The sequence below is a fragment of the Cygnus olor genome, chromosome 18 (assembly GCF_009769625.2).
Source record: "Cygnus olor isolate bCygOlo1 chromosome 18, bCygOlo1.pri.v2, whole genome shotgun sequence".
NCBI lineage: Eukaryota > Metazoa > Chordata > Aves > Anseriformes > Anatidae > Cygnus > Cygnus olor.
The window spans coordinates 12,466,471-12,490,944 of record NC_049186.1 but is presented as its reverse complement, the minus strand read 5'-3'; the positions used below and the strand labels follow the sequence as shown (position 1 = coordinate 12,490,944).

Sequence of the window (24,474 nt, the reverse complement as noted above, 5' to 3'; positions counted from 1 at the left end):
CAGCCCCAAAGGACACGGGGCTGAGGGGGGAGGGAGCGGCAGAATTACAGAGCAGACAGGGGGTCCCCATGGGGGGGCTGGCGTGAGCTGGGACCTGCAGGCAGCAGCACACCTGGGTGACCAGATACCTGTCACGGGGGGAATACCGAATGGGCTCAGTGGTTTTTTTTCAGTGGGTTGTGCACGGAAACCTTCCAGGCTCCTGCACGCAGAGGAAGGTGCAGACGAAGCCTCCGTCTCTGGAGCCAGACCCTGCTGCCTGGCCTCGGCCTGAAGCGTGATTTAGGTGAGCAGGCCAAGGCTGAGCAGGGAGCTGAAGGAACAGCAGCAGCACTACTGCACTTTGCTGTTGGCTGGGTGCTCGCTGGGAAGCACACGCCAGGGCAGCATCCGTCCAGGGTGCAGCAAACGTCCCCGTGGTTCAGTTGGGCGAGAAGCCTCCCGGAGGAGAGCACCCCGGCCAAGCAGAGATGAGGGAGAGAGGCCACGTTCGTATGAACTGCCCTTAAAAACATTTTCATAACATTTCACATCCAACCTACAGTAGCACCTCCGGTAATTAACAGCTATGTTTTAATTAAACATTGATTAACTACTAATTAGTCTAATGATTAGTCACCTGAAGGAGACAAAGCAAAATACTGGATCTGCCAAGATAGGAGAGGGAAAAGGCAAATGATGAAAGATGAGAGGCAACTTAAATTCCTTCTCTGCTTCCCTCTGGGCCAAATGTTTTCTCTTATTCTAGTCCTTTATAAATGATGCCTTCAATGTGAATTTTCCTAATTGTGGCAAGTCTGATAAAGTCTCCAGTGAGTGATGCAGAGAAGACTGATTTTCTTCCCCTTTATCCATCAGATTCCAGCTCGTTAATGCAGCTAAAGAGCCTTTCCCCGCTATCAGCGGAATTAGTCTCCGTCGCCATAACCAAGTCAGCTGGGGAATTTCTGTGCATTTCCTCCTGCAACGTCCAGAGGAGCGCCGTGGGCAAGGTGGGATGCAGGCAGCCTGGTCCACACGCTGCCAGCAAAGACCCCCTCAGGCCGCAGACCCGAGTGCCCAGCGGCGGAGCAGGGGCACAGCGGTGCCGCCGGTGAGGACACCGAGTTTGTTTCACCCTGAAGAACAGACTCGGGGTGCTCAACCCTGAACAGCAACGGCTTTGTACTTACAAGGAGCCAGAGTCAGGTCCCAAAAAGCAGCTTCCCCATATGCCAAGGGGCCTCTCGGTAGCACAGCTCCAACCCCACTCCACCGCACCCCGCAGGGTGCCCTAACACGGGCGCAGCCGCGGCTCCGTGCTGGCTGTGGGCAGCGCCGCTCGCCCCTGCAGCTCCCTGGCTCCGGCAGCGCACCAGGGCGTTGCTGTTACAGGGATGTTTATTATTTTGCCGTTCCTGTTTGTGAGATAATCCCATTTACCTACATTCCTTATGCCTTGGAAGAACCACTTCTGGTGAAGGCTGTGAACGTGCCCACAGCAGCGCCTGGTTGCACGTGGCTGCTCAAGGATCCACGCGGCCCCTGCTCACCAGCAGCTCCTGAGCCCCCCGGCCCAGCTCATGGCAGGGCTGCGGCCGTGGCTGAGCACCTCGGGTGTGCACAGCCACGGGGCGACTGCACCAGCAGCCCCGTGCCCTCCCTCCTCCAACCACAGTTTTCTTGACCCTTCTGCACATTTGAGCCTTTGGAGTCATCGTCCCTTCTCCCCTTCCATTTTCCTTCCTCCCCCCAACTCTTCCCATGCCCCTCTCTGGAGTTTTCTGAGGAGGCAAAAGAAGGCTAAAAAATCCCCAAGGAAGCAGGTAGCTCGAAGGCTGGGGCACCCAGATGGGACAGGCACAGCAGGGGACACCGTGGGACACACGGTCAGTGGTACAGGTATGATCTGAGACCCCACTAGCAGGCAGCGGTGGCGCACAGACCGCAGCCTGAGCAGCCAGACCCGAGTGCCCTGCGAGCACCCCCAGAGCCACCGGGGAACCCACGGCAGGGAGGGCACAAAGGGTTAAACCCTGCCGGCCCCTGTTCGCTCACATCGCTGCAGGTATATCGATTGCTTCACACATCTCATCAGACCGGGATCGGCACAGATCGATGGGGTTAGGTCAGCGGGAGAGGCAGCCCAGTGGGTGCCACCCTCCTCCTCCTCCTCCTCTCCCCAGAACAGCATCAGCAGGGAAGCCCCCGGAGCTCCCGCGGCTGCTGCAGAGGGGGGTGCTGGCAGCCCCCCGCCTGCCCCCGGGTCTCTTTGCAAGGCGGCTTCCTCCCCCCCTGGGAGAGGAGCAGGGCAGGGAGCAGCCGGGGGCTGGCGCCTGCACTCCCAACATGCAGCTCCCCAAGACCCAGGAGGGATTAGACCAGGCAGCTTCCTCCAACGACCCCGGCCATCCCACAAACGGGGAAAGCTGGGAGCTCCCCGCTGGAGCCCGCAGACGAGCAGGCCCATGAGGAAGAGCATGAAGTGCCTGCACGCCCCCCCGGGCTCCCCCCGCCCTACGCACGCTCACCGAGACTCTCCCAGGAACGCCGCGGAGATCACAACGCGTGCGCTTCATCCAGCCGACATGTCTGAGCTCTGCCAGCAGCAGGGAGAGACGGCAGCCCTGGCTACGGCTGCTCCGTGCTCCTCTACAAAGCAATCTGCTGCTTGGGCTCCTCTCCTCTTCCCTCTTACGCAACTGCACAAAACGTAGAGGGGGAAAAAAAAAATCCCTTAGATGCTAATTTATCTGAGGAGCTCAAGCAGGTCTGCACAAGAAGGCAGTTTCAGCAGAAAGAAGGTAAAAAAAATAAAAGAGGACCAGCCATGTCTGAAATGCTGCTTCAGAAACCCAGTGGATGCAGCAGCCCTCCCTGCACCAGCGCTGCCGCCTGCCCCGTTCTGGCACCCGCTGGGAGAAGCCAAGAGCAGCAGAGGGTGCAGCAGCACCAAGCAGCCCCTCACAAGCACGCTGGGCCCCAGCTCCCAGGTCGCAGACACCTCGGGCACTCGCCCCGGGCACGCAGCCGAGGGCGCCTCGCAGCCAGCCTGCCCCCCCCTTTCCTGGGGACTGGCGGCAATTACAGGTTTAGCCGTGCAAAGCATAGTTTAATAGCAGCCAGGGCTGGTGGGATTGATTTCTTGTTTTGTTTTAAGTGCAGCTAATCTAATAGTTAATTTATTTAAATTGATAGGGCAGAGAGAAATTACATTTCTATTTTCTCTGAATAGATTTTACGCTGTCTGGTGACCCAGGCAAGCTCAAGAGCTGGGTTAAAGGCCCTAACATGCCTCTGCAAAAGCTGCCTTTATCAGTCCGTAATATTTTTCAATTCATTACTGCCATTTTAGCAAACAACTAGTATAGATTTTTTGTTACAGCAGCTCTTAACGTGTTAGTCGTGGGCACGCTGGTAGCTGCCCCAGCCCCTTACAGGAGGCCTTGCCCTCCAGCAGCAGCACCCTGGCCAGGCCAGCAGCGATGCCTTTGGGCTCTGGGCAGGGAGAGCAGGGGCAGGCAGCCCCGAGGCCTCGTCCCGCTGCAGAGCTCCTTCCTGCTCATTAGTGTTTGGGGGGATTTGCTCTGTTTGCACTTGAAGCCAATCTGCAGTTTAGATGCAAGAACAGCGCTCTGCAGCTGAGTGCCTGAAGGAGGGAGCATACTTGGGCTGCGAATTCTGCTCTTAAGCCTTTGGGAATCGGCTTTAGTGCTCTCTACAAGATCTCTGCTGTGCCGTAGCATGCAGGCTCCCCTGCTGCAGGCTCCAGCGAGCACCTCCAAGGATTTTCCCAGCGCGTGTGAGAGGCACCCAGGACAAGCAGGGATCAGCAGCACCACAGGGCCCGTGACGGAGGCAAGAACCCATGGGACCAACATGCTCCCATCCCCGCTGCAGCAGCCTCCCACACCCCAGCCCTCCTTAAACGGGCCCCATTTAAGAGCCCAGGAAGAGGCAATAAATACAAGGGGGGGGCTAGCAGTGGCTGCTGGGGGCATTGTGCACTTCACAGGGGCTGCTCCACACGCAGAGCGGAGGCAGGAGCAGGGGCCTCCCTGCCCTCGCTCCCCCGGCGCTGTGTGCTGCTTCACCACAAGCACTTCTGCAGAGCCTTCGCAGCCCTCGCTCAGCCATAGGTTTCCTGTAAGAGTCAGCACCGTGCCAGATTTATAGAGGATGCTGCTCAGTATTTCATGACTGCTGCAGGCAATCCCACTGCTGCCACTGCGGCTGCACAGAAAGCACTTTGTAGATTTGATTACGCGATAAGGGGCATCAGAAATGCAACTTGTTGCCTATTTCCCAGAGTAATTAATTTCATCTGTATTGAACAAATGACATAATTTGAGGATTTCTGGGTTATGGATTAAGTAAAGACCAGATGAGAGCGTCCTCATTGGCTTGGAGATTAATTAACACCACGAGGTGAAGCGAGCTCTCTCCCCTGCAGGATTGCTTTGCTGGTACATTTTTAATCCACCTGCCTCGCACTGCAGCTCACCCCGGGGAACGGAGCCACAGCCGGGCAGCAGCAGCCCCAATCGATCGGGTGCGGGAGCCCTGGCCGGGACTCGTTCCCATACCAGGACACCGGGAGACGTCCAAGAACAAGGCCAGACTTCGAGGCTTCTCCTGGGCACCTCCCGCTCCCCTGCCTGGGTTAGGGCTGGCTGCTCAAATCAGCTCCTCTGGCCAAATGACGGGTGTGATGGAGAGCACGTCCTTGCTGTGCGAGGAAGCACGCCAAGAACGCACAGGCTCATTTCCAAACTGGCCGGGGGGCACTGGGGCAACCCCCATCCCACCGGGCTGCCTTCGCCTTGCACAGCACCCCCACCCAAACCCACACACCCAGGCTGAATCCTCAGCCCTTGCATCTCACCAACCACATCACTCAAAAAAATACAAGCCACACGTTAATTTCAAGCTCACTTACAAAGGCTGAGACCAACAGCAGCTGCGTACAGAGAACAGATCTAAATGCACGGGCTGGGAGGAGGACGGGGGATTGCTGCAGGGTCCAGGCACGCAGCACCACACCCAGACCACCACAGCCTCAGCTCCTCACCTTCAAGCCTCTCCCAGCAGGGCTGGATCTGGCCCTAGCTGTGCCCTGCAGGACCCCTGGGAGCAGCGTGGGCCTCAGCTGAGCTCCGGAGGAACTGGGTGCTCCGGCATCCCATCCCTATCCCCAGCACCCTGCCACCACACTGCGCCCACGCTTGGCTTCTGCGACTGCACCAGGGCTGCTCTCGCCCCAGGAGATGCCCTGCACTGCTCCGGCTTCTCCTCTCATCTCTGCTCTGCTCCCGAGGAAGGCACAGAGGGCTCGGGACAGGAATTTCCCCTCCTCCATCTCAGACTTTTTTCTGAGTGAGGTCGGAAAAACAGGACTCCGTGCAGCATTTATTCATGAGCCAGGCATTTTATTTAATGTGCCTTGCCATGCAGGATCAAAGATACAGAGCAGCACCTAATTAATTATTTTTCTCTTCTTCTGTAACATCCCCTAGTTGAGCGCTGAGTCCCAGAATCTAAAAGCCTCTTTCAATGACTCTGCATAATGAGATGGATTTGGACTCCAGCAAATTTGTTCGGTTTTATGGAGTATTACATGAAAATGCTGTGAAATTAAGTTCTGTCTTTGCTATCACGCCATGGCCATCAGAGCGCTTTTATGTATGGCACTGAGACTAAAAGATGGGAAAGTGAGTCCTTGCTGCAGTAATGTGGCAAATGGGGAGAGGGAGGAGCCGTGCAATGAAGATGACATGGTGGAGGGTGAGACTCGGGGAAATAATGAAGGAAACAAGAAAGCGATACAGATAAAGCCAAGATCTGGGCTAACAGACCGGAGCAGTAGCGGCCAGGACAAGGGGAGGGGTTTGGCTCACCCCAATTTCTCTCCACAAAATGCTCCGACAGCTCCACGTGCAGCACGAGAGGGGCGAGCAGCAACGCCCCGGGGGTCACCTGCACCAGGCAGAGCCTGACCCTGCTCCCCCTGCCCCAGCACACAGACACCACCACGGGCATCCCCCCTCGCTGCCTCTCCCAGAGCCCCAGGGACTCGCATGGCCCCAGGAGCGAGGTGGGGAGCACTCGGGGACCCCCTGCCTTGGGGGACCTCAGCAGCGGGGCCGCCCCTTCACTGCTGCCCCCTCCTCGGGCCACCAGCAGCAGGCGAGCGGACATGCCTGGAGAACCTGTCAAGGCCAGGACGGGGACGTCCCCAGGCACCCAGGGCATACCTGGAAAAGCCAGCTTGGTGAAATGGGATGGCTGAAGGCGGAGGAGCAACGCGGGGAGGAGGCGCCTCAGCCCAGGCTGTTCCCAGCACACTTTCCCCTCTGGACACGTTTCACCACTCCTTGCCAGGAAGGTGCCCAGCGCAGGAGGTGCGGTTCCAGCTCAGGGGCAGGGAGAGGCCACCCCATATTCCCCCGAGGCAGCTCCCTTTGCCACCTACCGATCCCTTTCTGTTCTTTCTCCTCCTTTCCCTTTCAGCCCCTTCTTATCCCCAGCCTTTCTCCCCTTCCCCTTCCTATCAGCCCCACTCCCTTCCGCTCACCCTAGAGTCATTTATTTCTTCCCTTGGCAACTTTATAACCCATTTCCTTGCCTGACAGCAATTAAGCAAATGCTTCGCTTCCAATCCCATGGCCCATAAACAATGGAAAAATAAAATGTTATAAAGAAAAAAGCAATGAAATCTGCACGCACACACACGGAGGGAAATTTGTGGAGGACAGGGGGTGAAGCTGGGGACAATGTCACTTGTGTCAAAGGCTGGAGACATCCTCACACACACCCCTCAGCCTCCCAACCTCCAAAAACACGTGTGAAGAGAGATTTCCAGGCAGCACAGGGAGCCACAAGCTGCATCCATCCATCTCGGCAGCTCACGGGCCCCGAGATTCACATGCAGAGGGCCGGCTGCTGCGCTGCTGCCCCTGGCCTCAGAGCTCTGGCACTTCCATAAAATGAAATGGCCAAAAAAAAAAAGAGGATGCAGCAGCTCCCCCCCCCTCCCCCCCAGTGATGTATGTGATTTTTTGGTGCCTGACAGGCCCCGAGCCTCTGGGGAGCAGCATTGATAAATCGCACCTTTCAGTTTGCCGTGAACATCTTCACTTTCTCAGGCTTAAAGAAGCCTGACACGTTAAATTGTGGCACTCAGCCCTCAGCATTGGCTTGTCTGGGAAAAGTGGCGGCTGCCCACCGAGAGTCCCAGCCACCTAATGAGAGCTGCTCCCGCATTAGCGCTGCAAGAGGCTTTCTGATGTACAAACCGCTGGGAACACGGAGCCCTGCGCTGAGGAAACTCAAACAGACACACTTTCTAATTTCCATGACAACTGTAACAGGGTATTTGCTCGGTTTGGGAGAGCCTGGGTGTGCAGAAATGCGCTCATTAGGCGCAGAGCGAGGCGAGCTGCTCCTGCAGAGCCCCGGCGCGGGTCGGCGGGGCAGGATGGATGCTGCCAGCCCTGCCCGTCCCACAACCCCTGCCAGGGAGCCCAGCCCAGGAAGGCAGAGGGATGGTGATGTGATGCTGGGGTGCCCAGCCCAGGAAGGCAGAGGGACGGCGATGCTGGGGTGCACAGGCTGTGGTTGTCTCTCCCCTTGGCAGCCCAAGGAGCTGCATCCCTGCCTTCTCCCACTGCGAGAGGTGCTGTGAGTGCCCGCAGCACCAGGATGGACCTCGGGGGGGCAAAGGGGCCAGCAGGACCAGGCAGCAGAGGGACCCGAACCAGAAACGAGCAACCTCTGCCGGGACGTGCGGCTGCTCGCTGCTGGGTGCACAGTCTTGTGCTGCTGCCCTGGGAAGGGACTGAGGGCTCTCGGTGCCACGGCCAGCACAGCTCAGTGGAAATGAGCTCCTTTCCCTTCCCTGGAGGGGCCCAGGCAAGAAGTAAGAAGAAACCAGCAACCAGTTAGCAAGATAGCGCGAAATCCAAGCGATTACTGAAAAGCTTGGACATGGCTGTGAATCCTGTTGCTGCCAACAGTATCCCCAAGCTATTAAGAGAAAAATCAAGATGTGGACAGAATTAGATTGGCCATAGGTGAAAAATGGCTCAATTATTTCTAGTGCCAGAACCACAGAAGGACATTTCCCTCTGTTCCTGATCCACAACCTCCCACTAATTAGCAGACCTAGCAGAGAGAAAAATGCTCCAAGCTCTAGAGAGAGCAACAGCTAGAGACAACACAGCTACTGCCACATGCAGCCGCATTTGTATGCACTGCGTAAGCTGGGCACACAGCGACACGCTTGCAAAATTGCACGCTGGCCTGCTAGGAACTTGCCACGAGAGACGCTAGAGTTGATTTTTGCAGCCATGGGGAGGGCAGGCTCCCCAGCCCAGCCAGCCCTTCACATCACCCCATCTCCTTCCCACCTCTGAAGCGGGGTCATCCTGCCCCAGCCACAAGCCCCCGCTGGCTCTTCTCTGCCTGGAGCACACTGGTGTGGTGCAGCCCCGCTGGTGTGCGGGGGGTGCCCCCGAGCAGAGGATGGGGCAGCGATGCAGCAGCCAGGATCCAACAAACAGCCCTGAAAGGCATGGCCAGGGCCAGCCTGTGAGAGCAAACCCAGCCGCCGGGAACAGTGGAGGACAGAACCACAGGCACTAATCACCATCCCCTCTTCTCTTAGGCAGGGATCTTTTAAAACAACTGATGCTTAAAAAAAAAAAACCAACAACAACAAAAAGTTACCAGGAGGACCTGCCCCCTCCCTGACAAACTTCTGAACACGCTGTCATCAAGAAAAATGATGCTGGCAAGAGAGAAATCCGCTGGGGTTGCCGGCAATTTACCAGGCTCCAGCCCCAATGAGTGTTTATCAATAATTTCAGGATCTGCCTGTCGCAGCCACTGACTCTGAGCTCAGGCAGAGATCTCCGGGCAGCCCGGGTGTCAGCACAGCCACAGGGAGAAGAGGCGCAATGAAAAGGGAAATCAATTAACTGCTCCTCAGGAGCAGGGATTTGCCAGCATTACAGGGAAAGGTCTGTTCGCCTTGCTGTAACAGGAAAACACTTAAATGCTCCTCGATGACACAAAGGCATGTCCCAAGCCGAGATGAGCTGATGCTGTGGCCAGCTAAGCTCCAGTTAGGGACAGAGATGGTTACAGCGGGTTACTGCAGAAGGGGGAGCAATAGATAAAGCAGCAGCAGCATGCCCTGAACTACCCACAGCCTGGCCCCTGCTAGGCACCACTGTGCTTCAGGCTCTGCACGCCCCACAGGCTCTCTGTTCCCCAGCAGCCCCGTGGGGCCGTACCCAGCCCACGTTTCCCACTCTTTGGCCTGCCTTCCACCCGGGGAGAGGAAGGGGGAGCCAAGGGAACCCCCAGCCGCAGGTGGGGAGCAGGGCTCAGCCAAGGCACCACCACCCAGACCGCCTGTGCTCTCACGCCAAAAACAGCCACGGCACCCGGCCATCGCAGAGTGCTCCTCGAGCTGGGCATTGCGTCTGCATCACCGTGTGGAGTAACTGCTAATGCATCCATCTTCCATGAACTTGTCTAATTGCTTTCTGAACCAGGGGCTGTCGGTCCCTGAACCGCCCTGTAGTGCTGAGCTCCACAACGTAATTAAGTACCGCATGAAAAAAGAAAACAGCCTCTTCTTCTCTAAGTCTGTTGACTGTTTCATTTGATACCACACATATTTATGAGAAACAGTGAATATTCATTTCCTGTACTCACCTTTATACCACTCCTGAGTTTACAGAACTGTATCATATATCACCTCAATTGTCTCTCTGACCAAGAGAGTCCTAATTTATTAGTCTCTTCTCATACAGAAGCTGTTCTGTGCCTTTGACCAGCCTTGTCATCCTTTTCTTTACCTTTTCTAGTTCAACTATCTCCTTGTTGTGATTGGGCAACGAGAACTGCACACAACATTTGCACTGCGACAGTGCATTGCACCTGGGCACAGTGCTGCCGCCTGTTTTGTTTTCAGTCCCTTTCCTAATAACTACTAACGACCAACTCGCCCCATTTGACTGACACCGGGCACCGAGGTGACATTTTCACAGAACTACCCACAGCAACTGCGAGAACTCTTTTCCCGAGTAGGAAGTATTAAAAGCCTGCTCTGTGTTTCACAGTTAAGGACGTGTTCTCGTCTGTGTTACTCGGCCTCGGCGACGTTCGTCTGCCATTTTCCCACCCAGCCCCTCACACTGCGAGATTCTCCCACAGCCCGGCCCAACCAGCCTTAAACTACCCCAGCTATTACTGGTAACTCCCAGCAGATGAGGTGAAATTCACGGATCCCTAGGCCAGCTCTCCCACGGGGGGAGAACTTCACGTGGATCCCCACGGCCTCCTCCCAGCGTGTTCCCTCCCTCCCTGTTTCTTCGCAGGCAGCGAGCCCCCGGGGGCTCTGATCACACGAGGCCGATGATCACAACACACGTACAAGTGAACGTGGTACCGGCTTTGGAGGCTTTTCCGTGCCGTTTGCAGTTTTCCTCCCTCCGAGCTGACTTCACACCTCTCCCCAGCGGGAGCGCGCCTGGGGCTGGGCGCCGCCGGCCTCAGCACCGCGGACAGCGCCGGCTCCGCGGGCACAGCGCGCCCCACGCCTGACACTGACACACGGACACCCCACGGGGCACCAGAGCCAGCACAGCACCCCATGGCCAGGCCCCCAGCACCCCTCTGGGGTCCTTCCACAGCCCCCATTCCCCAAGCAGCAGCCCGCAGCTGCGGTGGGCAGCCCGATGCCTTCATGCACAGGGAGAGCACCCTCAGCATCCAAGGCTTCTAAAAGCACCATCATCCGACCCAGCTGCCTCAAGCTCATAGGATATTTTACCCTGCTCTCTAAGAGCTGTCAAGGACCGCCAGCCGGAGCAGCCCCCCAGCATCGCTGTGCCTCAGGCAGCCCTCTCAGCACTGAGCCACGTCACTGCCGCAGGGAATTTCGTTCCGAGCAGTCGGCCAGCATCCGAGCTCGGTCCTGCGTTCCCTCTGCTAAACTTCAGACGTCCCTTCTGAAAGGATGCAGGGTATTAGTATTAAGAAACCCTCATGTCAGATCTCCTCATGTATTTATGCTCCCTCCCCAGGCAATTCCCCGCCTGCCCCTCTCCTGACTGGGAGGCGATCGCACAGGAGGGGCCTGTGTTACTGGGCGTGCCTGAGCCACGGTCCTGGGGTAGCTGTAATGGGTTGGTGACACCATTTATTTATGGGTATTTCAAGAGAAAGAAAAAGGCTAGTGGGTGTTCATATGTTCTTGTTGTATTATTCAAGAGAAGCCATTTGAGAGCACAGGAGAAGCAGTGTCTGCTCCCAAAAGGAGGAAAAATAATGGAGGGGAATATTTGCAAAAAGCTCAGTTAAGTAAATATTTTATGCCCAATAATGTTATGGCTTTTGAATGATGCATGCAAGAGAGTTGAAAGGAGGTGAGGCACAGAGTGAAGCAACATACAGTGCGTGTGGAGTGTGAAGGTGTTTGTGTGAGGGCAGGCAAAAGGAAACCCAGCATCCTGGCTGCTGCATCCCCCCCAGCTGGGTGGGCTGCTGGGACAGGCAGCAGGGCAGGGCTGCTCCAGCTGCTGGACTGGCAACATCCTTTTGCTGCAGAAAAGTTAGGGCTGATCTTCCAGGGAGATGTTTTTGCCCCAGCTGGATGACACCTGCTGGCATGCTTACCCACCTCCTCCCATGTCTGCCACCAGACTCCTGGGAGGGACAGGGGTACAAACCCACACCCCACTGGCCAAGACTAACTAAAGCCCTCCCAGCTCTCAAGAGGCTCTGTGGAGTCCGCAAGATGCAACCAGGAGAATGATCCTAGCAAGAGCTGCAGCCCTGCTGGTCAAGATGCTCCAGAAAGGGAGGGCAAGCCTGCAAGCACTGGGGCTCTGCAGGGCTGGGGGGAGTCTGCAGTAAGCAGCGAGGAAGACAGCACAACCAAGCAAAAAAGGAGCTCAGTGCAAGGTCCCTTGAAGGAAACAAGCAGAGACATTAGCACGATGCACTAAGAACTGTGCAGAGGCAGGGCAGGCACGGCCCCCTTGATGCATTGGGCACATTGGCCGCCTTGTTGCTCGTCCTCTTTCTGGTGGCGCAGGGAGAAAAACAAATCTCCGAGGAGGGCACAGGAGCAGGGACTCAGGGCAAGGAACTGGAGGACAGGAGCAGGGGGATTTGTCCTGGCCCAGGAAGAAAAGGAAGATGGGGAAAGCAGAAGGAAGGCCGGGCAGGCAGAGGCAGGCAGCAGGTGAGGTGGCCAAGGGGAGGGAAGCAGGGCTGGCACAGCCAGGGACACAGCCTCCGACTGGAGGAATTCTCCCACTTGCAGGCAGAAGCACAGGACAAGCATCTGGCATGAGGTAAGCACATAAAGGAGTAAAATACCATTAAGCATAATAAGAAATGTACTTAATCAATGAGCTCTACAGCTGAGGATCAATGGGAGGCAGACACAGCCATTAGCTAAGAAAGCTGAGAAAGAGCCCCAGGCTCTGATGCAGTGGTCGATACCGGGTTTAACCAAGCAGCCGAGGAAGGGTCCCAGGTGGGGACAGAGCCAGGCCACAGCCAGGAGAGATGGGGCTGACCCGGCCCCACTTCTCAGGGCCCAGACCCCAGCAGAAAGAGCCCAGGGCACAGCTGAGAAGCCCCAGGAAGCACCCACAGACCCTGGAACAAACGAGTGTTTGGCAGCAACAGCAGAAGCCACGTGAGAGGGACCGGGACCACAGCTGGCGGGGGAAAGAGAAGGGACTTGAGCTCCTTATCATCCAGGGACATCACTTAGCTGCAGAGAGCAAGAGCCACAGCTTTACCCTTTCACCTGAGGACCGAAGGCTGCAGTGAACTGAAAGCAGTGGTCCTCGCTGCGGGCCCAGCCAAGGAGGGGAGCAGCTGAGCAGTGCGGAGGCAATGGGTATTCGGGGAAGGTGCACAGAGCCTCACCCACCCTGCTGCTTGCTCACACCCATGCTGCCAGAGCTGCCTCCCGGAGGAGGGCCAGCTGCAGAGGTTTCCTCATCACTCTGCTCCCTTGGCTCTCCTCACCTTGAGCATTGTGCTGGATCGCTCCCCAAAGTCTGCTACACAGAAGACACGCAAACTAGATGGAAAAGTCACCCTCCAAGGCTTTGCATCAGACCGAAGTACAGAGAGCTCCTGCAGAGTCAGGGCTTACCCAGGCCCAGCCTTGAAAGACGCCGCCCCAGTGCCCCCCATGCTTGGAGCCCATCTGAGTGGTGCCAGCACTCGGCTGAGCCACCGCACACGGGGCTTCCTCAGGAGAGAGGCTTGATTTTCACCCCCTGAGCAAATTCAGTGCTGAGGAAAGCCGACAGCCCCAGACAGCGTGTGGGCCCCCCTCCAGGTCCTGCTGACAGCGCTGCAGCTGACTCAGCCCTGGCACCGAGACCCTGCCACGCTCTTGCCTCGGGCTCCACCAGACACCCAGCTACTCACACCGCCCTGACCCCATCCCTGAACTCCAGCTCCATGCTCCCTTTGCACACCCCCTGAGGCTGTCACCCACAATCCTGACCCGTTACTCCGCTTCCCACCTCACTGAATCCCGATGGCCAGAGCCTGACCTGACCCAAGCTACAGAGAGAAGCAGCACCGATCTCTGCAGGTGGGCCTTCAGGGACCAGACAACTGGTGATGTCTCGAGAGCATTAGAGCACCGGGTTGTGCTAAAGGCAGATTTCTGTGCGTGCATGTGAAGAGAACAGGAGACAAGCGGCTGTCCCCGAGGTCTATCCCAGGGGTGGGCTCCCCCCTCCTGCTGGGAAGAAAATCAAAGCCCTGATCCCAGGGGGCTGCTCCCGGCCCCAAACGCAGGACGTGCTCCATGCCCACCCAGGGCCTGTGCAGGGCACACTGCTGCCACTGCCCCCTCCCAGCCCTACAGGGCCAGCTGCCTTGCGGCCCAGGCAAGGACTGGGGTGGGAGGCACGTTTTTTTGGGGGGGACTCGAGCACTGATCTTGGGTAGATGCCAGCAGCTCTGCCCCTTCCCTCCCACCTCCCTGCAGACCAAACGCGTTCAGCAGCGCGGTTCCTCCCGGAGGAAGCAGACGGCACGTTTCCATCCCAGCTGATAACGGGAGCGGGCGGACCCCCGGAGGGGGACCGGGTCCCGGTGGGGGTCCTGTGCCCCCCCCCCCCCCCCCCCCCCCTCCGAAGCGGCGGCGGCCGAACGGAGCCCCCGGCCCGGTCCCGCCGGCGGCCGAACAGCGTCACCTGGCGGCCAGGCCGGGCACGGCCGCACCGGGGTCCCTGTCCCGGGGGGGTCGGCGCCTGCCGTGGGACCCGCTTCGGCAGGGCAGCAGCGCTGGAGGCCGTCCGGCAGGGAAGGGGCTCGCTCCGGGCAGGGGGGGGGCTCGCTGGGGGCTGCTGGGCAGCTGTGGGGCTTCAGCGCATCCCTGCTCCGCACCAGGCAGGGCACTGCCCGCGGGTCATCGTGGTACGGCCACGCAGGGGGAACAGCATCCCTGCACCAGGGTGCAAGGCTCCCGAGCAGCTGAAGCCAGGTCCTGACCGGCTTGTTGCTGCACTCACCTGGGGAAGGCACAATTTGGGGGATTCTGCATCAGGGCTGCCCGCAGACCCCACCACGCTGCACCCACACCTGCTCCTGCTGGCCCCAGGGCTCTCCGGGTGATGCTGTGAGCACCAAGGGAGCAGTGCCACAGTGGTAAGGCACCAACCCCCGCCCCAGGGACCCGCATCCAGGCCCTGCTACACTCCTGCCTGAGAAGGAGCCCCCCCTGCAGCAACCAAAGCCCTCTCCTCCTGCCCCTGTCCCCAGATTTACAAGCTGCCTGCAGCACCTTCCTCCCTCCATCTGCCTCAGGGACCCAGCCCAGGCTGGGGCTGCTGCTGGCCTTTCATTACATGCAACGCACTGACACTACTGCTCTGCGCCTCACTTGGAGGTCACAATCAGCACTTTCTTCTCCTGCACCCCAGCTCCTTGGCCACGCCTGAGGCAAAGCAGCTCCAACACCACAGAGCAGCAGGGAATCTCCCTGAATCACAGCAGATGCAAGCAAAAAAGCTTTGCCTGGGAACAGCCCCTTCTCCGAGAGCCACACTGTGCTCCACGGGGAACAGATCCTGCTGTGCTCAGCTCCCATCACCTCCACCCAGCTGCCCCAGGCACAGCTCCCAGCAGCTCCACAAACCTCCCCTTGCACTCAGTCCAGGTCCACTCAGCTGCAGAGCTCCTCCTGGTCTTGCTCACTGGGGCAGCATCACACAAGGTCCTGGCACTACATACTTTATGGCGCTAATGAGCTTTATCTAGGCCCTTGGTACACATGCAATTATGTGCTAGGAGCCAAGAGGAGCACTGCAGATGTTTACCCTGTGTGTCTGAGCTGCACCAAACCAATGAAGAAAGCAGGGTGAATGTAAGTGCACAGAGGAGCACTTTGCTCAATTTGTTTCTCACTCTCCTAGCCACCTTCTCCCCTTTCCTTCCTGCTCTCCTTTCAGCAGGCTGCACACACAATGCTTTTACCCCTAGGGTAGGCTAACTGCTCTAGAGGACAGAGCTCTTTGGGACCGGGCAGCAAGGCAAGCAGAAGGAAGACACCTCCCTGCTTCCCACCAGCCCACCCCCTGCCCCAGGGTCCCAGCTCACCTCCCCACAGGGGACAGCAGCCACCCACCCCCAGACCCCTGCCCCGCACCTCTTCCAAAACAGCACGTGCTCGGGTCTGCGTCCTCAATCCCCTTCCTGGTGATTCCTCCCTCTAGGCTCAGGCAAGGCAACACCAAAAGGACCCCTGGGCCATGGAGGGTGTTTATAAAGTGCCCCAGAATACCACCCTGGCAGCTGGCGAATCTCACCTGTGGGGCTCTGCCCAGCTCCTTAATCCCGTTAGCAGCAAGCAGCTCCAGCTGTGCCAGTAACAAATCCCTTCCAACATGAGCCCTGCAGAGCCAAGTGACTGCTCTGCGGGAGAAAGTATGAAATTCCTGAGGGAAATTTAAGTGGCAGCTTTTGTACTGCATCTCTGAGAATTTTGCAGTTTTATTTTCCATTAAAAAATAAAGAAGGAAGGAAGAAAAGAAATCCATCCCCTGCCCTCCTGGCCCAAGTGCCCAGCACATGCCCGACTTTCCCCCCGATCAGCCCAGCACTGCCTGGGTGCTGCAAAGCAGCAAAGCCCTGACCGAGTGGGGAAGCTGCATTTTCACCCAAGGATGCTGGGAATGTCTGGTTTTGTACAAGCTGGAAACAGAGGCTTGGCCCCAAGTGGCGTGCTTCAAACTTGGATTGTTCCACTGGCAGTGACCTGTCTGTGCTCATAATTTTTTATTTTATAGCACCTTAATCTGTATTTTCTGAGTTAATTAGCACAAAAACGTGGGGAAGGACAGACTCAGCCTGCAAAGCATTTACAGCCGCAAGGAACAGCGATGAAGAAGCAAAGCCCTGGCACGTGGCGGTGGATCGTGCAGCTTCTGCAGGCAGCACTGGGACAGAGGCAGCTCCCAGCCAGGCACGGGGACGTCCCATGTCCCCCGCACCCCCGTGCTGCAGCCAGCGCGGTTCTGCCATGGGGCTCTGGCCTGGGGGCACTGAGCATCCCTGCGCCCAGCACCTCCAGAAGAGCCTCCAACCCCATTAGGCATGGGGACTAATGACCCGTGCTGTCCAAGGTCAGCACCCTTGGTTGCCTCCAGGGCCCTGGCAGGACCAGCGGTGTCAGCAAGGGGCCTCTGATCCGCAGCGAGCCCAGCAGGGAAATGGTGGCCCCGCAGTGACCACCGGCCTCAGACACGGCCACTCATGGGGCGAGAGAGCTGGGGTGCTGCTGGTACAAGATCAACAGCTTCAGCCTTTTTAACAGTGTCTCCAGGTAGGGAGGCCAAAGGTAATGTTCTTTATCTGTGCCTCATGCTCCACAGATACTAAATATCAAAATGTGCCTTGAAACACTCCTATTATTAAGTATTCCTCAGAGATTAGAGCAGTGCTTACTTCTCGCTATCCTTTTCCCTCCCCAGTAGAGCAGATGAACACGATAACTTATCAGGACCTTCCCATGTGCTGTTAGGCAGTAATGGCATGGGGACTTATTGACCCACCTCAGAACAACACACGGAATATTTAGGACTCCTCCTGAGCTGGGCAGGCGATAACATCTTTATCGTGCGAACCCTTTAAACCCTCAGTGCCTGGCAGGCCCCTCCGTCCTCACTGAGAGGACAAATTAGACCCAGGGGACAGGCAGCGAATGCCGATAACAAAACAGTTCCTTCAGCAAACGCAGGGCCAGGGCCCACAGAGCCGGCAGCGCTGCCTCCAGCCCCGGGCCTGCCCCTGCCCTCAGACAGCGGCAGGAGCAGCAGAGCTGGGGCCTGGCCCAGCCTCCATCACAGCCTGGGCTCATGGTCACGGCCTGCAAACGCAGGGCCCGACGCTGCCCCCCGACTCGTGTCAGCCGTGGTGGGAAGGCCCAAGCCTCCTGCAATGTCCTTGCACTATTGTCCCATGCCTCACATGGGAAACAGGCAAGGAGGAAGAGGCAGCAGTGGGATGTCAGGGGGACCTGAGGGGTCGCTCCAGGCGGGAGTGCTTCGGGGTGCTCGGGACTATAAAAGGCCAGGAAGAAAGAACCACGGGCACGCACAAAATGCCAAGGAACGAGCTCAGGCAGAGCTGGGGAGGCCCTAGGAGACCATCGTGCGTGGTGAGGCAGGGGAATGGCTCTGCAATTCGGAAGCAAGGCAGACAAGGAATAAATCTGGAACTCGAGCAGAGAGGGAGATGAGCAAAGACACAAAGGCTGAGAGTTCAGACCCCGGGGACCCATGTCAACCTCTGTTACATAAGTCTAGAAAAGTCTTAAACCTGGTTTTGCTGAGAAATGAGTCATCAGCAATGATAAAACCCTGGAGAAGTCATAAAAATTACAGACATTGATAAAATGGGACATCAATACAGCGAAGCTCAGCAGCACGGTGAATGGACGAGGGCCACCGCACCGCAGCCGTGCAGCAGAGCCGGGCTCAGCACCCACGGCAGCGAGGAAGGCGATGAAGTCCCCACGGGGCTGAGGACACGGTGCTGCTGGCCACGGGCTCAGCCTCTGGAGCACAGCTGGAGGCTGCCGGTGTGGTCAGGCCCAGGGAAGAGCCCCCTTCTCCACTGTGCAACTCCACAGAGCCACACTGTGGGGCCTCGGGGAAACCAAGCCCCTTTGTGAACCTCTGAGCACCTCCCGAGATGGACAAACAGCTCTGGACATGAGGCGAGTTGCCTCAGGACCTTCCTCCCAGCTCAGGCATTGTCGTGTAACAGGAGAAATCATCGAGCTCAGTCCCTCTTACAACCTCCTCCTCCAAGGCTGCCCTGTCCCATTTTAACACACTCCATCACCTTTTTCTGTTTGTGGCAGAAAACTCATTTCCCCTTCACCAGTAGGAAGAGGCTTTGTTCACTTGCCGGGACCTCCTGCCAGCACTCACCCCAACCACTGCGTGCCCTGCAGCACTTCAGGCCACTGCTCACAGGGCACGAAGTGGGGAGAGGGCACGGCACAGGGGGACAGGGGGACAGCACTGGGAGCAGGGAGGTTGCGGATGGACAGGGGCTGCCTGTAGACAGCGGCCTCAGCCACACCAACAACACTTCACGTTCACGGGTGCCATAAAGCAGCACCCAGCGCCACGGATGGAGGAGGCAGGTTTGGCGGTGGAGTCAGAAGGAAATCCCAGCTAATCCAGCTCAGTTAGACAAAAACAAAGAGGATCATTCTGATACAAAGTTCTGGCTGAAGCCCTGCACCTGATCAGCATTTGCAAGATTAGATAAGGACTGAACTTAGTCCCTTCCTGCATATATTAATGCGAGCTCTCTGGATGTCTGGGCTACTCCAGTTCAAGGGCAAGAAGATGGTCGCTTCTCTGGGGTTCCTATTTGCTGTCCTCTCTTTAGCAAGATGTGTCCCCGTGCAGCAAACAGCCAGCCGCGACAAAGTCCTCCTGGTGTCCTTCGATGGCTTTCGGTGGAACTATGACCAGGACGTGGACACCCCCAACCTCGATGCCATGGCTGCAGAGGGAGTGAAGGCGCAGTACATGACTCCTGCCTTTATCACCCTTACCAGCCCGTGCCACTTCACGCTGCTGACCGGTGAGTCCCTGCCTGCCAGAGCAAGCAGAGCCCCAAAGGGGGGTGCAGTGTGACGGTGAAAGAGCAAATTCAAGGCTTAGGTATAAGGGAAGCTAAGTCAAGCAGACAACCCAAGGACTGGCCTCAATAGTGTGGTAAGCTTTAGCATATATGACTTTTGGAAAAAGAGTCAGAGACATGGCAATAGTTACAGAAGCTGAACCTGTATTCATCAAAGGTAAATAGCATCAGGCTAACCTGATAGCCTCATTTGATAAGATAAATGATTTTTTAAATAAGGGAGATGCAGTAAATCTCATCTTTCTGCACTTCAGCAATGTATTTGATACAGTGCCACATGGGAAATCATTAGTTAAGACGAAGAAGATGAAGATTAGTACAAAATCTCTAATGGGGGTAAGTAACCGGCTGCAGGGAAGGCAACAGCAGGTAATACTGAAAGGAGACTGACAAGCTAGGGAGGGTAACAGGGGAATTCCTGGGGAATCGATTCTGGAGCCAATCTTATTTAAGATTTTCATTAATAACCTTGGCATAAAAGAGTGGTGCATGCTAATGAAATCTGCTGATGAGAAAAGGCAGGGAGGCGGCGTCAATACAAAGGAGGACTGGGATATCATGCAGAAGTAACTATGCAGTCTTGAGAACTAGAATAATAAAAAATAGCATGAAATGTGACAGCGCAAAGTGCCAGCCTTTCATTTGTAAGGGGATTTCTGCTTTATGCTGACCTCAACCGTTGTGAACAACAGAAAACGAAACACCAAAGCAATTAGTTAAATGCAGCATAACGGTGAACCCTAAATGTGATGAAAAGCGCAAGAGCAACTGCAGGAGGCAGCTGCACTTCCAGGGGCGAGGGGGGGTCAGGGCGAGAGCCACCCGCACCGTGGGCCCCTGGGACTCACAGCATCCCCCTGCAGCCCCTCACACTCTGCTCCTGGCCACCCAACTTGGTACGAGCCAGGTGGAGGAATGAGGCAAAAGCAAAGGCAAAAGGACAGCCGGGAAAGGGGAAGGAGAGACAGAGAAGCAGACACGGACTTGGAAGCCCAGCGGAAGCCTCGCTCACACCCGCCTCGTCCATCTCTTCTGACAGGGAAATACCTCGAGAACCACGGGGTGATACACAACATGTGGTTCAACACCAGCACGGGGGTGAAGCTGCCCTATTACAGCACGCAGGGCATTGACAGCTGGTGGGACAACGGCAGCCTGCCCATCTGGATCACAGCTCAGAGACAGGCAAGTGGGGCAGGCTCCTCTCGCACGCAGACCCCGAGACACAGGCGTCTCCTGCCTGTACTCGTGCAGTAAAAGCTACAGGCAAGCCACGATCTCTAGTGGCCATGAGCTAACATCCTCCTTGCAAATGACAGGCTAATTAGAGCAGCAAAAAAATTTAAATCCCCAGACACTGGCAGGAATAATTATGATCATTCTATTAAAAATAGCAAAAAATAAAAGATGCACTTCAGCTTTATTAAGATATTAATAAAACAGGTTATCCATTTCCTGTTCAAGGAAACCCCAGCCAGTTCTTTAGGGAGCATAACGAGCCCAAGCATTCAGTGTGCTCCAAAGCACGTACCTCATTTCCTCGGCCTCACCCAGCACCTTTGGGGGACTGGTGTAGGGGGTTGGTCCCCTCTTCACTGAGCACTTCCTCAAATCTCAGCAGGCTTTGAATCTGGCTTTGAGACAGGACACGAGACCTTGCCCCAGACACATACCTTTGCCTGTATTTACCTGCCAAATTGGCCCCATTGACTCCAGTGTGAGTGCTTGTATGACGGCAGCACAGCACACCGTAAAGCTCTGGTGGTCAGGAGCCAGAGGGGCCATGCAACATACAAACAAGTCACTTTCTAAAGTCATAGCAAGTGTTACTAACACAGCGAGAAAAACAGCGCATAGGGGTTCTGGGAAGGGCAGTGCTTTCAATTAATCACTTTTAATTGGCAATGAGCAAGAAAACCTCATTAGAGACAGAGGTAGACATTAGGGGGCTGAATGAACTAACCGCATTAGTAGGTAGTTGTTGTACTGACAGATGGAGAGATGCTGCAGAGTGAGTTCAGGTGGGTTTATGCAATGTCTTCACTAACAGGGTTTAAAGACAGGCTCTATCTATTTCCCTGGGGGACGAGCAAAATATCAAGGGGAAGAAGTGAATATGAAGATGGTGGAGCCCGCCATATTCAACTACAGCAATGAAACCATTTGGAGACAGAACATCGACATTGTCATGGAATGGTTCACGGTGAACAACCTCGACTTCATCGCCCTCTACTTCGGTGAGCCAGACTCAACGGGACACAAGTATGGCCCCGAGTCCACGGAGAGGAAAACCATGGTCAGCCAGGTGGACAGAACCGTCGGCTACTTAAGGCAACGTATCAGGGAAAGTGGCTTGGAACCAAACCTCAACCTCATCATCACGTCTGACCACGGCATGGAGACGGTCATAAAGACCGACGAGATTCACATCCAGAAAGTAGAGAACTTCACATTCACAGACATCCAGTTTGAACTCTTAGACTATGGACCAAACGGACTACTGGTACCAAAAGAAGGAAAATTGGAGCACGTGTATTCAGTCCTGAAAAATGCCCACCCAAAGTTGCATGTGTACAAAAAAGAAGAGTTTCCAAAGAGATTCCACTATGCCAACAACTCCCGGATCACCCCGCTCCTGATGTACAGCGATCCAGGATACGTGATCCACGGGGTAAGATGTGTGTGCAGACACATTTTACTGTCTTTTCTTGGATCTGCCTCTTTCTTTCTCTCCTCATGCTGCCTCTGGGGAGCTGAGCCGGCGGCCGAGGGGTCGGGGCGCTCACACCCTGCCTCCCTTTCAGCGAATCAAGGTCCAGTTCAACAAGGGGGAACACGGCTTTGACAACGAGGCCATGAACATGAAAACCATCTTCCGCGCCGTGGGGCCGGCCTTCAAGCGAGGGCTGCTGGTGGAGCCCTTCGAAAGCGTCAACGTCTACGCGCTGCTCTGCGAGCTGCTGGGCATCGTGCCCGAGCCGCACGACGGCTCCCTGGAGGTCCTCAGGCCCCTGCTGCGTGAGTGCCCCGCCGATGGCTGCGGGAACACCGACACCTAGCGGCGGCCGCCCGACGGCCGCAGCCGCTGCGGGACCGGGGCAGGAGCCGGAGCCTCCCGGGGGGGCTCCCTCCGCTCCCCCCCGGCACAGCGGGCCCCGGGCCGGCGCTGACCCAGCCGGCAGCCGGGCAGCTCCCGCTTTAAGGGCGTCTAAACGTCCCCAAAACGCCCAGCAAAGCTTTGCACAGCCGTTAGAGGTTGGAAACGGGAGGTGCCGCGGCCAGCGGAGCGTCATTCCTGCAGGGAGCAGGGGATGCAGAGCGGCGGCTGCTTGCTGTGCCCAGTCCCCTGCACGAGCTCCATGCCGCGGGAAGGGGCTGCTGCTCACCTGGGCAGAGCCTGGCTCCCCGCTTTAATGCTGAACTTTCGCCGTTGCAGGTTCAAGCGCTCCTCTCCTTGCTGCCACGAAGCTGTCAGTGATGCTGGGGATTGCTCTCACTCTGCAATGCTGGAGAGGAATATACTAACCGCCTAGCAGAGGTAATTTATTCCAAGGATAGCCAGAAAGCTCTGTGGAGGTGCTGCCTTGTTAGGCGTGTGCCTGTGTGTTGGCTGCAAGAAAAAGAAGGATCAAAGTTTGCTGTTTGCCTTCAATGTGCATATATGCCTGGAGACCTAGCAGGATGAGCAATTCTCGGTCTCATTTCCTGGCATTTCCAGCACCACGCATGCACAGCCGACATCCACAGGCTGGACACACAAGAAATAAGCACCAACAGCACTGTGCTTTCCTCTCTTGACAGCCTCCGAGTTCCAGGCAGCTCTACCAGAAACGTGTGGAGAGGTGAGGAAGCACGTGTCTGAAGAAGACAGCCTGAGGAGCATAGGGAGACCCCGCTCCAAAACCTCCCCAAATTTCTCATCCACATTCCTCCAGCGTTGCTGAGTCCCAGGGTGGGGAAGCCCTCCCCAGCTCTGGTGTGCACCAGGGATGCACGGCTGTGGAAGCTGACACCGATGCACAGTGTGACTTTGACAAAAGCATCCTGTGTCGGTGCTGCCCCAACTTCCCCATCTGCTCAAGGGAGAAAAACTCCAACTCGGTTTGGACCAGGGACAGTTAATACATGATGAGCTCCTAAAGCAATTAAAAGCATATCTAAGTTCTGCATGTGCTGAGAAGCCTTCTGTAATTGGTGCTGGACTCCAGCACAGGGTACACGGAGAAGACAGGGGTCTCATCCTGTCTCTGCCGGCTGCTGGGGCTGCTCTGGCTGCCCAAGGGCCCCTGGCTGTGGCAGTGGGGTCAGAACAAACTCGACTTTGGCAAAGGCAGCGACCGGGCGCAACAGCCTCAGAGGGATCCCAGCATCGCTCAGTGTCTCCCACCCCTGCCCTGAGCCCTGGGTGCCTTGAGCGTGGTTCTGTTTGTCCATCCAAAACTTTCTGTCCCTTATGGCTCTGGACAAAAATGGGCAAACAGCACCCACCCAAGCTCAAAACCCACAGCAGACAGGAGAGGCCGTGGCTGCTGTACTCCAGGCAGCGCTCAGGAAATATCACCCACCTGCAGCCCTGATCCTGGGCTGCAGATCCTCCTCCTCGGAGCTTTGGGAGGGGGCCTTAATCCCTGCTGTGTTTGGAGAGGCAGAGGGATGGAGCAGCGACACAGCCTGGGCCCACCTGGGCCTTGTGGCACCCCGTCCCCCTCCTGTGCCGCACGGCTGATGCACCTTGGATGCAGGAGGCCCTTGTATGAGGCCAAAGTTCCCTCCCCTGCAGGAAGCAGCCCGGGATCTCTCAGCTGGGGCTCAGGACAGGGAACAGGACAATCCTGCCATCCCGGAGCCTGGTCCCTGCCCTCCCAGCGGGCACCAGCGGGGCAGCGGCCCCGGCCCCCATCCCAGATGCTGAAGTGCCTCTCCCCAACCCCGTGCCTCATCTCAGGGGCTCGATAAACATCTGTTGCCATAGAGACTTGCTCGCGCTGCCTTCCCTGCATTGGTTTCACCCAACAAGATGAAACAAGAGACGCACACTCCACTCAGAAAAACAGGAAGAAAACGTTTGGCTTGAAACCGTATTGGGGGTGGGGGTCAGGCCAGCAGCATGCAGAGTAAATAGCCCATTAGGCAAACAATGGGGAGGCTCCGAAAGGGGAGCCACGCGGGCCAGCGCTGCAAATATCATTTAAAATAATATTAATAACGATAGAGCACAGTGACTTTCCCAGTCGTCCTGCTGGTGATCTTGGGACTTTCTGCGCAGGTCAGCGCAAA

The 24,474-nt window shown here is 56.7% G+C and overlaps 2 protein-coding genes across 2 annotated transcripts in view; one reads left to right on the top strand and one right to left on the bottom strand.

Moving 5' to 3' along the window:
• Positions 1-15,776, bottom strand: part of RBFOX3 (RNA binding fox-1 homolog 3) — a 160,519-nt gene extending 144,743 nt beyond the window's left edge. Inside the window, 2 exon segments of the mRNA XM_040530221.1 lie at positions 2,511-2,681; positions 15,683-15,776. The gene's annotated coding sequence lies outside the window, so the exon portion shown is untranslated.
• A 2,684-nt stretch (positions 15,777-18,460) lies between these two features.
• ENPP7 (ectonucleotide pyrophosphatase/phosphodiesterase 7) lies at positions 18,461-23,433 on the top strand. The gene is made up of 4 exons (XM_040530222.1): positions 18,461-19,137; positions 20,237-20,382; positions 21,248-21,868; positions 22,002-23,433. Exons 1-4 carry the CDS (start codon positions 18,849-18,851, stop codon positions 22,254-22,256), a joined length of 1,311 nt encoding a protein of 436 aa, XP_040386156.1. The 5' UTR covers positions 18,461-18,848; the 3' UTR covers positions 22,257-23,433.
• Positions 23,434-24,474: the final 1,041 nt, after the last annotated feature.

Excerpts from the sequence above, each read along its gene's own strand:
- ENPP7 (XM_040530222.1), top strand. The coding sequence starts at position 18,849 with ATGCGAGCTCTCTGGATGTCTGGGCTACTCCAGTTCAAGGGCAAGAAG. Across the intron at positions 19,138-20,236 it reads CCACTTCACGCTGCTGACCG|GGAAATACCTCGAGAACCAC; the intron begins GTGAGTCCCTGC and ends CTCTTCTGACAG. Across the intron at positions 21,869-22,001 it reads CAGGATACGTGATCCACGGG|CGAATCAAGGTCCAGTTCAA; the intron begins GTAAGATGTGTG and ends CCTCCCTTTCAG.